We start from the raw sequence: 15,000 nt of genomic DNA, 5'->3' as shown, positions 1-15,000 counted from the left end.
ATCTGCGATAAGACTTGCCTGGAAGAAGAGGCTTTCAGAAAAGCGTCATAAAAAGTAGTGGACAGAAAACACAAAGAATTTCCTGCTCCCAAATTATTACCTCTTTTTCCAACCCAGCTGTGCCACAGTCGGGGACCCAAAAGTTATTTGGATCAGATCAATTTCTTGGTGGCTTAAACACTGCCAAATCAAAACTGAAACAATTGAAATATCAGCAGTCCAGCAGGCAACAGATATGACAGAACTGACAAATAAACTAATCCCAAGCCTATTTTTACAGACCGAAGAGGCGGAGGGATGCAAGTCTACATTTGGGAAAACCAAACCATGGAGTATTTTGAAGCTCACCCGTTGTTCATGTGTATTTTTAACAGGTTTAATTTACTACGGGTGCGCCCAATATAGGATTTGATTATTCTCCTCGTTACCACGATGTCTCAGGCACAAAGCGGTGTGTATTCAGAATAAATCCTGCTTCTTTTTCAGGTGGGTGAAACTCTTTACAGAGTCGTGGTTGTCAGAAACCAAGAAACGGAAGGACCGTGCATGAGAGTGGTACAAAAATATTAAAGATTAATGACCACTTTCATGCCAGATACAAACCAGAAGCTCTCCACAGAAGTCCTTAACCTCGCGTTTGAAAGGGAACTAAGTGTTTTCACCTGCTAAAATCTCAGTCTGGAGTTCAGATGAGTGACCTCGACCTGAAAGATTTTGTTTCCCATCTGAACCATCCCATCACTCACACCCATCTCTCCGTTTAAATAAATACAGAAGTGTTACCGGAACACAAGTCATAAATAAGGTCTCGCGCTGCCAAGTAAAATAAAAAATGCTTGTCCTCGTTAATAATTTTAATTTTAGGACAAATCAGTATTATTTAGTTTTACAACTACGAAGATTTTAAACACGTTTTTTCACTGCTGTAAGAAAACGTGTACATGAAAACTACTTCTGGAAATATTTATTTTACGGTAACTTTACAGTCAAGGAAAAAAAAAAAGGAAAGGTACCTGGAATTTCAGTGAAAGCCTCCCCAAGGACGGACACGTGAAAAGGTAGATCTTTCTCTTTCAGTTTCAGCAGGACTTTAAAGAAAGTTTCAGGATCTTTGTCGTGTTCCCTTAAACCAAACAGAATGTATCTCAGCATCATTTATATTTACTTCTGGAACCGTTCCTTTTTGTTTACCAAAACAGTATTTCTCTTAAATTGTACTTTTAGGGAGTAAGCATCTTCAGCATAATTTCCCTCTTTGCTTACGCCACATGGTCGAACATTTTCCTCAACGCAGCACTCGGGATGAAAACTCAGTTTCAGCTGATTTTTATCTCTCTTCCCTGTCTTAAAATGATGCCTTTACTCTTCAAATTACCAACTTGGAAAGTGAGGACTGAGTAATATCGAAAAAAAATATATACAATCTCCATTACAGTTTACCCCCTTTGTCAGGAGGAACAGGCTAATAAAAAACTTTTGCTAAAAATTTTAAGATTTCCCAAACTGGAATTTTATGAATCCCTGCTGTACTAATGTAGAGCTTCTGATCCATTCAGTGCTTTAGGTAAAGAAGAAAGGAATAAACTAATACGAGGCACTATCTATCTTCAGACTTATTAATGAGTTAACTGGAAGTTAAAACAGAAAATAAGAAACCTGTACCTATTTATCACTTCGGCTGGAGATAATATTAAGGGTTTCTGAAGATCATATTAAGGGTTTGTATGGGTACGACACTCAATGCCTTGAAACACAAGCTTGGTTATCTAAAAAGAAAACAAAAAGCCAATTTGCCAATCTATCTTCTTTACTAGCACAGAACGAAAGGTTCAAAAGACACCACAGATGATCTAAATTCCCCAAATTCAGTGGAGTTATATTAAAAATGAAATGAGATAATTCTCCCACTCCAAGGTGAATATTCTATCTTGCATTTAATTACTCTCCTTTAAATTACTGTACTTCAGACAGATGTGCACCATATGTCTTTAAAATATTTTTGGTTTTATTTATTATTTAGAAAATTCCACTGTTTTCCTTCCTGTATTAAGGGGAAATCTACAGCTCAGCTGTCCTGGTGGCTTTCTTCACAGACTCATTTTGTAGAATGAATCTGTAGGTTTGTCACACTGCTATATGAAAGATTAATAATTATATCATTCAGGAAATCTGAAGCCAAATGACATCTGCAGCTCTACATGTGTTAACTTCTCATTCAGTCAATATTTTTGGTTTAGGGAATTAAAACAAATTAATCTTATCATTAATGTGACTCTCCTAGGCTGAGAAATCTTCAGGAACTGTGGAGTTTTCAGAATTAGTTGCATTTTCTTAAAATAAAGCCAGACAATAATTACTTTAAGAAGTCCTCCATCTCCCAGATTTGTTTTGTTCCCAATAATAAGGAGGAATGCAACTGCATAAGCTTCGTAATTTGTTTCACATCTGCGAACCAGGAGTCTTCACGGTGGTTCCAGTAACCAAAGTGGATACGAGCGCTGGCTCGGGGGGAGAATTTCTTCCAGTTGCAAAGATCCCAGAACTGCCTACTAGTTTGCTTCCACCCTCCCGCTTAAAATATCCACCTGTTTCTGGTGGGTAAGTTATGGGCAGAAACACGTCGCCGGTATTTCAGTTGCCTCCCGAGGCCCAGCTGAAAGAGAGGACAGGGGATGACAACCGAGGATTCAGACCTGGCTGGAAGGGAACGTCTCTATCGGAGATGCGCGAGTTTGCAAGGAAAAGAGCTTTGATGCTGGGAGTTAGTGTAATTCATGATAACGCTTCCCGTTGGCCTCGGTTTCCCCTGGGTTGCTTTATCAGTGGTCCCCAAGAGCCCACCCTGTTCCTGATGCTGAGCCCTGCCCAGCTCATCCCGAGGTGGACCCAGCCACCCGCCGCAGCCCGAGCAGGCAGCCTCGACAGACAGAGCCACCACGCTTCCAGGGATCTTTCCAAGCTCTTCGCAGCCCCGCTATCGGCTTCGCAGTCACAAAAAGTCCTTCCAGCAAAGGATCTGCTTTCCCTCTCCCTTTCCAGGAGAGACCAGGGGTCCCAGAGGCAGCCAAAAGTGGAGGATGCTGTTGGAGCCACATTGTCAAGGAGCTGGCAGGAGAACACGGAGCCTTACAGCTCGTGGAAGCCACATAAGCTGCACATATTTAGGAAAACTGATAGGAATTGGAAGTTGCAGCTTTGTTTAATAGGTGGGGAAGAACAGAAGGAAAATTTGGCACCCAGAAGGAATGCTGAGAGGGGAAACGCTTCCTCTGCACTGGAGCCTCTCCTACGGCTTTATCTGCTGTAGGTGATCCTCCTTCCGTATCCCCTTTTAAAATATTTTGCTTTTAAGCTCACAGATTTTAATGACACGGTTTGTGACTCCTGTAGCTTTTCCATTTGGGAGGTCATCTGCTTCGACGCGTCAGCTCCCGTGGCTTTGCCGCACCACGACCGTTTTATTTTCACTCAAGACCCACAGAAAGCTTCCGCCACGCGCACCTCCAGCTTGCCATGTGTAATGATTCTTGCGAGTCAGGAAAGGTAGAGCTGCTCCTGGCAGAGAGCGAGAAATAGCACAAGACCACCTTCTTTACCGCATCAAAAAGGAGAGCGCTCTGTTTCTTGGCTGACATGGAGAAAATCATATACAATCCAGTCTGCCTTACTCAGCAACAACTGCTAAACACACCAGATTGTCATAGCAGTGATCGTGGAAAAAGATGAACACAATATGGAATGTCTGTTCTGTAAAGATCTGCTCAAAATGACGTGCACTTTTGGCTGCATCTGTTGCATTTGTGAGCTTTATTAAACAGTATTAATTATATATACCCCATTTCCTTAAGAAGAACTGCAAAACTGTAGAAAAGCCCGATATTGAAATGCGAACTTTTCTTCTAAGATGTTACGTTTGGGGAAAAATTAAGCTAATGTGATTCTAGGGTCTGGCTTTGCTGTTTAGTTTAGGTATTTGAAATGCTCTCGTATTTTTACTTGATTTGATACGCATCTGGTAAAGGAAAAATAAGAACTGGGCATGGTACGAAGATATTCTGAATTTCATTGTAAAACGTGAAAACATCAGAATGACCAAACTCCAGCTGTAAATGCCAGAAATCCAACCTAATAGGTTGGATTTGAGAGCGCTGCCATTGGAGACATTCGATCTCCCCTGTTTGGATACCGCACGCTAAATTTTTTTTACCCAGGATTTTTTTTTATTTTGGAGTCTAAACCACATTGAACGAGAGATATTTGAAGTCTGTCTTAAGAACCAGCTGAGGTTTGGCGGTCGGGGTACGGGAACGGGGGTCAGGGTCCAGCCTGATTTACTGCCTTCCCTTTATAATCCGAAATAAAACTTTCCGGACTGTCCCTGAGATGGGCATTGGGAGGGTGGTGGTACCAGCAGCACCAGTACTGAGCCTCCATTATCTCTGCCTTAGATTCTCGGTTTATAAAACGGGTGTGACAGTATTATTTTTTCACCACAGAAGGACGCTGTCAGGATTAATTGATGACTTGACATCCCTCTTTTCAGCCTGAAATGATTAAAAAAAGCAACTCCCTAGCACGCCGACGATGCTCCTCTACACCATCAATGGCAACAGTCTTCAAAACACCCTTCTGCTCTTCGGGGATTTTGTGAATTCAGCCCGAGCCCTCCAGCCTTGCCCACTGCGGGAACTGGAAGGAGAGTGCACGGAGACCAGCCAAACTGGGGCTGCGGGATGCCCATATCCCTGACCAGTGATGGAAAATACAGTTTTTACCAAAAAAAAAAAAAAAAAAAAAAAAAAGAAACAGCAGAATTTGGCCCTTTACATCATTCAGTACCTACTCATCTCTCGAATTTGAGTGAAATTCAGCAAGAGACCCATATGGTCTCCTGTGCCTTAGGTTTAATTTTTTAAGTATACGTAAACTTATCATACATGGTGCTAATCGCAGTTATTTAGGATTTGGAGGAAGACACATATGCAATTAGAAAGTAGAAGAGTTGTGGGAAAGAGACACTACTTGCTCAAAGGGGCAAAATAAATGCCATCTATTTAAAAGAATACATTAAAACCTATGGTTTATGTGAGTGAATCACTAACATAAAAGTGTTAAAGCAAGGGAGAAAGTCTCAATATTTGAGAAAATACTGCATTAAAGGGTACGCAACGCTTGTGACAGCAACAGCCCTGTCATGCCACCTCTTAAGGTGCTACATATTCTGAAAGGGTTACAAATAAGCTCAGCTAAAAGCAATATTAAAAGGGTCGATCTTAATCTTCTTAGGACGTTCAGCACGGGAGATTTTCAGCGGTAGAGAATCCCAAATTGTGAGGGCGCACAGTATTATTTCACTTTTTACAGCGCCCTAAATCCAAGCGACTCAAACTGGGTGCATCCCCTTCTGCCTCCCTGTGTCCTAAAATCACCTGGATGTCAGACAAGCAAAGGTGGGAAATGCCGCTATTAAACCAGGTACAAAATCTTCAGAAGTTAAACTAGCGTTTTAATATTTTTTAAGTTTTTTTTCATTTTTTTTTTTAATTTTAGTTTTTTAATTTTTTTTTTTTAGAATATATACCAAGAGCTAAAGCACAGGGTCCTGCCTACCTGCGATTATTGCTAAAAAACGGCTGACAAAATAGGCCACTGAAGTTATCGCTCGCGATTTACGAAGGTCGTGGAGACAGAGGACTGGGGAGCCAGGAGACACCCAGGGAGGAGAGAAAGGGACAGGGGACGTCAGGCAGGGAAAGGCACGGCCGCGGCGGAGCAGAGGGAAGGGCAGGCACGAGGCTGGGGAAGTCCACGAGCACAGAATCAACAATTAAAAGTGAAGGAAATGAAGTTTCTAAGACACAGACCTTGAAGTGGACGACAGCGGTCCTTTAGTTTTGGGCAAACGAAAGAGCGAGGAGCGAGTTTGGCAGCAAACAGGGCAGAGGAGATGGGGAAAACAACGTGAAGGGGAAGAGAACCATAAGAAAAGGAAAAAAACCAAAACCAAACCAAACCCCCAAGTACTCAAGTTGAGAACTAAAAAAATGTTGACATATTCAACCCCCCGGGGGGGGGGGATAAATATAGGGTAAATAGAAGAGAAAAAGGGAAAGGAAAAATGGAAGAATACAGAAAAATCCGACTGAGAGATAGAGAGAAGCTGCAGAGAGCATTTAAGATTGCTATCAGTGATAGAGGAAAGGTTAGAAAAGAACCAGTAAAGATATAAATTAGGAAGCAAAACTAAAACTGTGTGGTAATTAAAGGAGGAGAACCGAAGAGGGAGAGAATAAAGAGAGCAAAGGCCCGCAGGGGGGTGAGGATGGAGAACTAGAGCACCAAGGAGGAAAAGGCAGAAAATCTGCAAAATCCCTGGTAAAAGTTCAGATTTATGGAAGAAGGAAGGTGAAGAAAAGCACGGGCAGTCCCGGAGGGTGGCGGGGCGAGAGCTGCAGGTCTGTCACGCCCCCCCGAGCCGGGAGCCGAACGGCGCCTTTATCCCAGTAACGCTCTTCGTTTGGGTGATAACGGCAGGAACTTGAGGTTCTTGGCTGTTTTGCCTGATAGGGCACAGGCTTGGGGAGGGCGATGGAGGATGCCACCGGCTGATAAGAGGACTCATATGACATCAGCCTCCTGTCGACCCTCTATCTGCCCAGGGCCTTCTCAAGAAGCCAAGAGCAGCACATCAATAAATGGCTCCGTCTTTGCGTGCGCTTTCTGCCGAACCCAAAATGGGGCTCCTCTTCATGTCAAACCTAACCTAAAAAACACTATCAAGCATTTTTTTATTTTTTTTTTTACCATTCTATTTACTGTATTACACTTTGATATTTTACCTTACACCTGGAGCCTGGCAAAATTTGAATATAGGTTTATTATAATTTAATACTGTCAGAAAGTAGCAGTGTAGTCACAAAAAATAAGCCTGGCCTTCAAAATTGCAGAATTCTGGTCTTTTCTTGACACTGATTTCCCACGAGACGGCTCTGCCCAGGTTTCCCCATCTGTAAGATCCGGTCTTACAGGAGCTTTCATTTACAGAAATGTGGTGAGGATTGGAGTCAGTAAATACTTCAGGAGGATAATATTCTTCTTAAAGTACGAGGACTCACGTTACAAGCCTATTCAACGTACCAAATGAAATCAATTCTAGTAATTATTTTCACGGAGGACAGAGGACTTTCTTAAATCAAACTACTTTAATATACATTTTCTATGTTAAGATTGGAAAGCAAAAAAAAAAAAAAAAAAGAGGACAAAAAAAATTAAAATTCTAATACCAAATTTCTGTTAACAATGCTCATGATAACTGCAAAAAAAGGAAATATTACTGTCAGGAAAGAGCCACTAGAAAAGAAAGGGGAAAAAGAAATCACTACGAAAATGCAAACATGAAGGAAAAGTTAATTGCTTTCCATTTATTCAATTTATCACAGTATTTTTCCAGCTTTTTACATTTCCAATATGAGGTAGAGGTAGACTGTAAATATGTAGTTAAAGTCCAATGAGTTTTCTTCTGCCGCTGATATGCTTACAAAATGTCTCTGCTGTAATTGTGCCTCGAAACATTGTCTGGCATCATCAGCATCAAAAGTTACCACAAGATCTAATACCCCCTCGGTTAATAGAAAAATGGAGTCAAGTAGAAAGCAATGGTTTTGCATAAGCGTCACTGAAAAAAAAGGACCCTATAGATGAAATTTTAGCTAACGATTTGGAGGTCCCACAAGCAAAAAAGGTCCCGATACTTCCCTGCGCCTGCAAAACACCTCGGCAAGCCAAGGAATTAAAAAGTGGCACCAGAGAGGCAAGAAGGCGGCCAAACAGCACTGGCAAATACAGTGTTTTATTTTCTATTATAGCCCATGACGTATTTACAGTGAGGAGTGTGTATTTTACCTTCCGATTTTTTCAAATCGCTGGCCCGAGAAAAATGGGTGGCATTTTGCTTTACGCTGGAAAAGCATTTTCTCCTATCTCGTGTTATCTGGAAGAGATTAATAAAAAAAAAAAAAGAGAAAAAAAAAAAAAAGAACCTTGGGAGTTTATTGTTTAGATTCTTCTTCTTCATCTCCCCTCACAATTCATGAAGAAAAAACTCAAAGTAAAATATTGCGCATTCTCTAACCAAAGAAACCTCAGGACCAGCATCAGTCATGGAGCCCCCTGCTTATTTCCTAAAGAGAGATTAACCTTTGAAGACAAAGACCTGCGTTTGGTCTCGGTTACTTTGGTTTAAAAATCAATGCACTTTTATTCAGACGCCTTTTCACTTCTTTTACTCCAACTTAGAGAACGTAGCTTTTCACAAGTATAGGACTCAGATAAAAAAACCATTTTACTCGAATTTGCAACACACCCCAATAACTGCTATGGAATACCCCCAAGTAGTTTCTTTAAAAAAAAAAAAAATAAAAGAAAATAGAATTAACTTCCTTTTGTGTTTCAAAGGTAACATAACAAACGGTTTCCTGTTGTTGTGAGGCAAGATAAAATAATCTGAGTGACCCTGACAGCCCTGATAACCAAACACAATATATCCTATTGTAATTCAACACGCTATAAAAAAGTCACGTCACGGTAATAATTGATGGGTACGAATATGAAGAAAAGTGGATAAAACTCTACTCAGGTGGTTCTTTGGAACAACAGAAGAATCAAACGTAAGTTACGTTCAAAATTACATGAGTACACATTAGGCTGGGAATGACGATCCCACCATACAAGACCCTCCGCGATTTCCACGGTGGACTCACGTCACCAAACTACGACCGCTCAATACTCCACCAGGTACTCTGCCGGCGTTCAAAAAACAAGTCCTGGTCCTTACTCAGTAATACCCTGAGAGGAATTAGCTCAGGTACCCAACATAACTCATCCTTTTTTTGGATTTGTGAAGCTGTCATCTCCAAGGATGAAGCTCCTAAGCAGAAACTTTCTTGGCACCAAGACCAAGGCTTGAAACTCATTATTCAACGAGATTAAGGCAGCTACAAATCTCACCGCTTTCAGAATGAGGAATCAACTCATTTCATCCAGTCAGTTTTTGCGCAAACCCAGCTGAGAAAAAGCAGAGATTAGAGGACAAGGGGAGGAAAAAAAAAGGGTGAAAACATGGAGAAAAGGAAAGCCAGGGAGGAGAAGGCAAAAGGAGAAGTCAAACAGTTGCAGTGCAGCAAGAGGAGGAAACTCATTAAAAAGAGCTTTGAAAGAAGAAACATAACCCCCCTATTATTGGTGAAAATTAGATCATTTGCTTAGGAAATATTTGATTTTTGTCTCTTGGAGGGTATTCGCACACTTTGGTCAGGGGCGCTGTGAATTACAAAGGGGGCTGGTGGCACCATCTGCTAATTTTGCCTGGGATTTCTTATTACAAAACCTCTTCTGTCCTTGTTAATGATGTTTCCCAAGACTGAGACTGTCTTGGCCTATAATCTTCTAGAAAAAGTCTGCCAAAAGTTTTCCAGAACATCCAAAGCACAAGATTTTTTTTAAAAAAAGCAACACTACTCAGTAAAATTGCAAACCATATCTTGCATGTATTAAATTTCAAACAGGCCTCTGTTTTAAGCATTTGAACCTCTTTTTGGTTTAGAGGAGGAACTGAATATTTGGACGCTTTTGATTTTGAGTCAAAGATCTGCTTTTTGTTGCACGCGTTGGAAGTCTTCCTAAAAATGAAAATGAGTCTTTTTGTGCCTGGTGACAGCTCGGTCCATGTGTCTTGGGCACAACTTAGGCTAAAGCTGAGCAAGACAGTCCCACCGTCGCAGGTCAGGCTGCTAACAGATCTAACATCTGCACTGAGAACACAGATCTCGTCCTCACTTTCAGTGATTCCTCTACTGGATTCATAATAAAATTAGCGGACTTTGCAGAATAAAGAACTGTTTGAAATGCATTGAAAATAAGGAACGATGAAGAAAACGGAAGACTTGGTTAAGAAAATGAAGCGGTTCAAACCGCTTTGAGGAGGGTTTGAGGAGGGTTGAAGATGCAGAAAGTGGTAATGGTCATTTTTTCCAGTTTGACTAAAACTCACAGGTGTGGACCAGAATAAAGCAAAGGGGACAAATAAAACCTGATCAACGTGACCAGCTACGCGAGAATAGCATGGCAAAGAAATAGTGAACTGAGTGAAGAAGCAGAGGAGATGGGGAAAACATACAACACAAAATATACAATATGGGGAAAAAACGTGCTAAGCTGAATAAGGACATCAGTACAGAAGACCAAGAGGACAACACGGTCAGGTTGGACAAGGGGGCTTAGGAGAAAACAGGGACCAATGTGTTGTAGAAGGTCCCTTGCACAGACAGGGAGGGTGAATGAAACGATGGAGACAGAGAAAGGTTGAGGAACTGGAGAAGATCAAAGTTGGATTGAATTTGCTGCACAAGGGAACTATATATGAGGAGATGCCTGAGGAACTGAGCATACAAAGAGAAAAGGAAGAGGTTTGAAAGAGAAAGGCCAACACCAGCTTGCGTGACCGGAGCAGAAAAGGATTGTTTTGACGGTAATAGGTAGAAGAGTGTAAGCCTCTTTCCTTCCCTGGAGAGGACTCCTTAGTCCCATCAGTTCACACGCGTTTCCGCTCAAAGACTTGGGTTTCGCAGCTGTAGCAGAGAAGAAAAACACCATAAAACGAGTCTCCCATCATGGAAAAAGGGAGAGGCAAGCTTACTGGAGGTTTTACTGCAAGGTGATACTTCTATTCCAAACTTAAATAATTTTCAGATGTCCAGGTGATCCAGTTTTTCAACCATGGCTGAGACATTTATTATAACAGGTTTCAGGGGACGGAACTAAAGCGGCCGCCCTACGAGCATCTGGAGAGCACAGAGGGAGTGAAGAAGGAAGGTTTCTCTTACAATCTGACACGATGGTTTACTACTTGCACCCAAGTGAGACCCTGCTTCAACCTTGACTTTCCAGGATTGGAAAAAGGGTTTACACTAAACTGCTCTAAACACAGTGAGAAACAGAATTGGGCCACGGAGCTGAAATAAAGAAAAGAAAGTAAAGAAAAAAAAAAAAGAAAGTAGAAGGGAAAGAACTGAGCTTATCTGGGGAAGCAGCGAGTAAAAGAGGAGGTTTTATTTTCATACGATTCTTTTTCAGCCTATTAAGTTCTCCAGTATCAGAATGAAGTCTGCTAAAAGTTAGTAAATAAAGGCTTTCAGGAAAGCTTTATTAAATCACTTATGACTTATCAAGTTAAAACTCCCACTCAGATATCTTAATAAAACTTTCAGAGAATATATTTAATTTTCCTGGAAATCAGAAGCCAATTACTAAGTACAGGAGTTACTGTCTGCTACGCCACCGATCGGCTTTCTGTAAATAGAATATTTACCAACAACTTGGATTTAGTTCCCTAAAGTTTCGGTTTCTGAAGGTCAAATAACTATGTAACTGCTTAATAAAGAAGCAAAGAAGTACCTCTAAATATCTCCAAGCTCTGATGGGCTTATATTCTGCTCCTTAGGTGAGGTATTAGCAAAGCTTATTTATTTTCATTTCCAAGGCTTTTATTTGCTCATTCCCTTGTGGTAAAGCTGATTTCCATGATGATTCCCTTCTTAATTTTAATACCCTTTTTACTCATCATATAGACATAAGAATTTTCCATAAAATAATGAAACCCTTCCAAAGGAAATGAAGACAACTAGGAGAGGAAAGTAAACTACAGCTTACTTTCCGCCCCCCAAATTAATTGATCCACTGTCATATGCATATATGAAAGATTTTTTTTAATGAAAGGAAAATAAGGTTAATTAACATAAAACCCCTCACTCCTTGAGATGGTGAATTTTGTATTTTATCCATGCTGCCTTAAGTGCCTTGATTTCCCAGTAATGACCTAGTTCTCCTAATGAGTAACATTAACCCCTGGCTGTAGCTGTCCAGGACTTAATTGTCAACTGGAGCTGAAATAGGAGAGTTTGCCGATCAGCAGGTATGTGGTATATTAACTCATGTCATTTCAGCCCCTAATAAATAAATCTGTTGCCAAGGCAACAGGAACATCAGCTGTATCACTTTTTCCTTTTTTACTTCCCCCCCCGCCCCCCGCTCCCGCCGCCTTTTTAAAGGAAACTGCCTTTCACACCGAGCTTTTAGAAAGGGAAATTAACTACATGTAACCGTAATTAAAAGGAACATCGTTTCCCATCTCAGAAACATATCTACATTAATGAAAAAAGGCGTTCAAAAGGAGGACTGCTTTCTCCTGTGACCAGGGTAACCGAAATTATTTCCCTCCACTGAGGGAATGCAATTTGAAGTGTACGTCTGAGCGAGAACCGGGCGCAAAATATTTTAGCTCTTTGTCTCCCCTCTCCTTTAGCCCACCGCTGACGCCAACTGAGCAAACCCCCTCAACTATTCATCGGGAGCCCAGGCAAGGGAGGCCACAGGAGGAAAAACACCCCTCAAACACCTTCTCTGCCCCCTGTGAAACTTTCGATGTGATGGGCAGACGTGCAATGTTTTGGAAAGCTAAAAAATACCCTGTTTTCGGCTCATCAGCTCTAGCCGCTGACGAAAATTTAAGTACCTGATTTAATTGTAGATGCCATTGCTCTTCCCTGCCCCACCGAGGCAGGTACCTGATTCTTGCATGGGAAAAGCTAGGAGCAGCTGGGGAACGCAAAGGCATCTCAAAGGCACACGAGATTTGGGGAGCAAGAGCTGGCAGCTCAATTTCCGCCTCAGCTTCTCTGCCTCCAAGATCACATCCCGAATACTCCTGTTGGAGACTAACAGGCTCAAGGTTTTGCAGAAAGGCAGAGCGTACACAAGTGCAGGTAGTACAAATATTTCTGTGTTCCGTCAGGTTTGGGAAGGAAGATCTCGGTACTCTCTGTTTGGGGGTGATGCGCTGCTGAGGTCTCTCAGAGCCTCACAGGGGAACGTCACAGCCCTCGCTTAATTCCTGCCGTTCTGTCGCAGGACAAAGTCTCTGTCTTAAAATTTTCAAAATTGATAGGTTTACCTTTCTTTTGTGACTACAGGACAGTTCTGAATCTCTCGTGACCCACATCAGAGATCAAGAAGGAAGGGAACTGAAGAGAGATTCCTAAGGCCAATTATTCCTCTTGGAACACTTACTGTAAGCTCTGCCCATGCTATAAACACAACAAACTACCCAAAATTATATCTGGCTTTTTTAGCTGAAGAATATAGAGATAATACAAATCATCCTTTTTTTGCCATTATCAAAACTAGAGATGTTTCCTCCTCTGGCCTGTCAACTTTTTATAGCCATTCAAGAAAACGTGCTATAAGAAAGGTGGAAAAAATGATGTCGAGATGTCCACTATAGCAGGAGAACTTCCACATCTGAGAGATCTTCATTACATGATGAACATTCTACAAGCTCTTAAAAACAGTGATCACGGAATAGCGCATTTTCCACTGGAAGGGTTCAATACCATGGGAAGAAACTTCATTCACTGAATGAACAACCAAAGAACAGATACCTCCAAACTGCCCTTCCATAAACGTTTCACAGAATCACAGAATGTGTTGGGTTGGAAGGGACCTTTAAAGGTCATCCACAGGTAACCAGGGACATCTTTAACTACATCAGGTTGCTCAGAGTCTCATCCAGCCTGGCCTTGAATGTCTCCAGGGATGGGGCCTCCACCACCTCTCTGGGCAACCTGGGCCAGCGTCTCACCACCTGCATTGTAAAGAACTTTAAATCTGAACTTCTCAGAGTATTCATTAACTTTCTTATTCGCTGCTTGTAAAAAACTACTATCTGCTCTCACACTTAACTCCAGCTGGCAAGACGCTGAAGTCAGACTACTTTCTTTTGGCTTTGGGTGTTCAAGAAGCAAGGCTGTCAGCTTCTGCTTAATCAGATGTCTCTCCCTACACTTTCATGGCACTGGTCATCTTGCACCCCTGGTGAACACCGTTTTCTTTGGGAGTATCAGACATCTTTTCTCAGACGCTGCTAAAAAGTTGCCATTTTGAAATTGTTATTTTACATCCTGCATGCTTTTTTATCGTAGCTGGTACCTTTTAGTTAAGGCTGTATAAACACTTGCGTTTTCAACCTTTGTTTTCAGCCTGTCTTACCTATCCACCACCTTCACCTTTTTGGATTAAATTTGCCAGAATCAGTTGCTTTTCAAAGACGAGGTTTCCCTGCAGGAACTCACTCCCAGCACAGATCTAGAGCCAAGCTCTCCACAGCTTTCCCGTGCAAAGGGGCAGAGCAGACCCAGTCAGCTATGATTTCCCTGAAATGGGGGATCTCCTTCCCTTTGACAACACTCAACCTCTGCCACCCTTACATGACACTGCACAAGTGGCCACCCAGCAGGGAGGAGTAGGACCACGGCCCTTTCTTCTACGTGCTCTCCGCAGGCTGTTTAAAACGTTGAGGATGCCTGTTGAGACCAACAGCATTTATGGGTACTCAAAGGTGATTTCTAGGTGGAACACCTACTCTTTCGTCTTTTGCCATCTTTCCATACCTGCACCTTGATGGGATAAACTTTGTCCAAAATATTAGACAGCGCGAGGAAAATATGACTTGGGTAGGGGTTCACTACATTCTCAGATGTCTCTTTGTTAAATAGTTTTGAATTCTGAATTCAAAGGCAAAGAGTAGCTACACAAATTCTGGATTGCCCTGCCAAGATGAACAAAACCCGCCCTTCCAGCCTCCTCTCCCTGGCAGCTCGCAGAGGACGCGTGGTGCCCAGCGCACAGATGAAGAGCTGCCCCATCACAGAAGGCACAACACTGACTGCACTACCTGGGACAAGCCCTTTCCAAGGACTTGCTCCTGAGCGAAGGGGACCAGGTCCTCACGATGGGCAGCCACACGTCAGCACAGCAACGGCGACAACAAAACAAGCTTTCCTCCACGGACTCATTTCTTCAGATCTTTGATTTTGTGATACTCTACATTAAAAACAGGCAACTGGGCACAGCGCTATCTCTGTACGCACCTTTTTCCCTTAGACCAGA

At 42.0% G+C, this 15,000-nt stretch overlaps 1 protein-coding gene across 19 annotated transcripts in view; it reads right to left on the bottom strand.

Moving 5' to 3' along the window:
* Window positions 1-15,000, bottom strand: part of GTDC1 (glycosyltransferase like domain containing 1) — a 190,206-nt gene that overhangs the window by 18,680 nt on the left and 156,526 nt on the right. For 18 of the 19 annotated variants that reach the window (XR_010071917.1, XM_063340787.1, XM_063340782.1 and 15 more), the window contains one exon: window positions 1,014-1,123. The exons of the other annotated variant lie outside the window; for it this stretch is intronic. Coding sequence is in view for 17 of the 18 variants with exons in the window: in XM_063340787.1 (XP_063196857.1) it covers window positions 1,014-1,123 (110 nt within the window). In the remaining variant the exon portion in view is untranslated. The remainder of the gene's footprint in view (window positions 1-1,013; window positions 1,124-15,000) is intronic. 19 annotated transcript variants of the gene reach the window in all.

The sequence above is a fragment of the Chroicocephalus ridibundus genome, chromosome 7 (assembly GCF_963924245.1).
Source record: "Chroicocephalus ridibundus chromosome 7, bChrRid1.1, whole genome shotgun sequence".
Classification (NCBI taxonomy): domain Eukaryota; kingdom Metazoa; phylum Chordata; class Aves; order Charadriiformes; family Laridae; genus Chroicocephalus; species Chroicocephalus ridibundus.
Note: the sequence above shows the minus strand (reverse complement) of the source record. Positions and strands in the feature narration are given on the sequence as shown.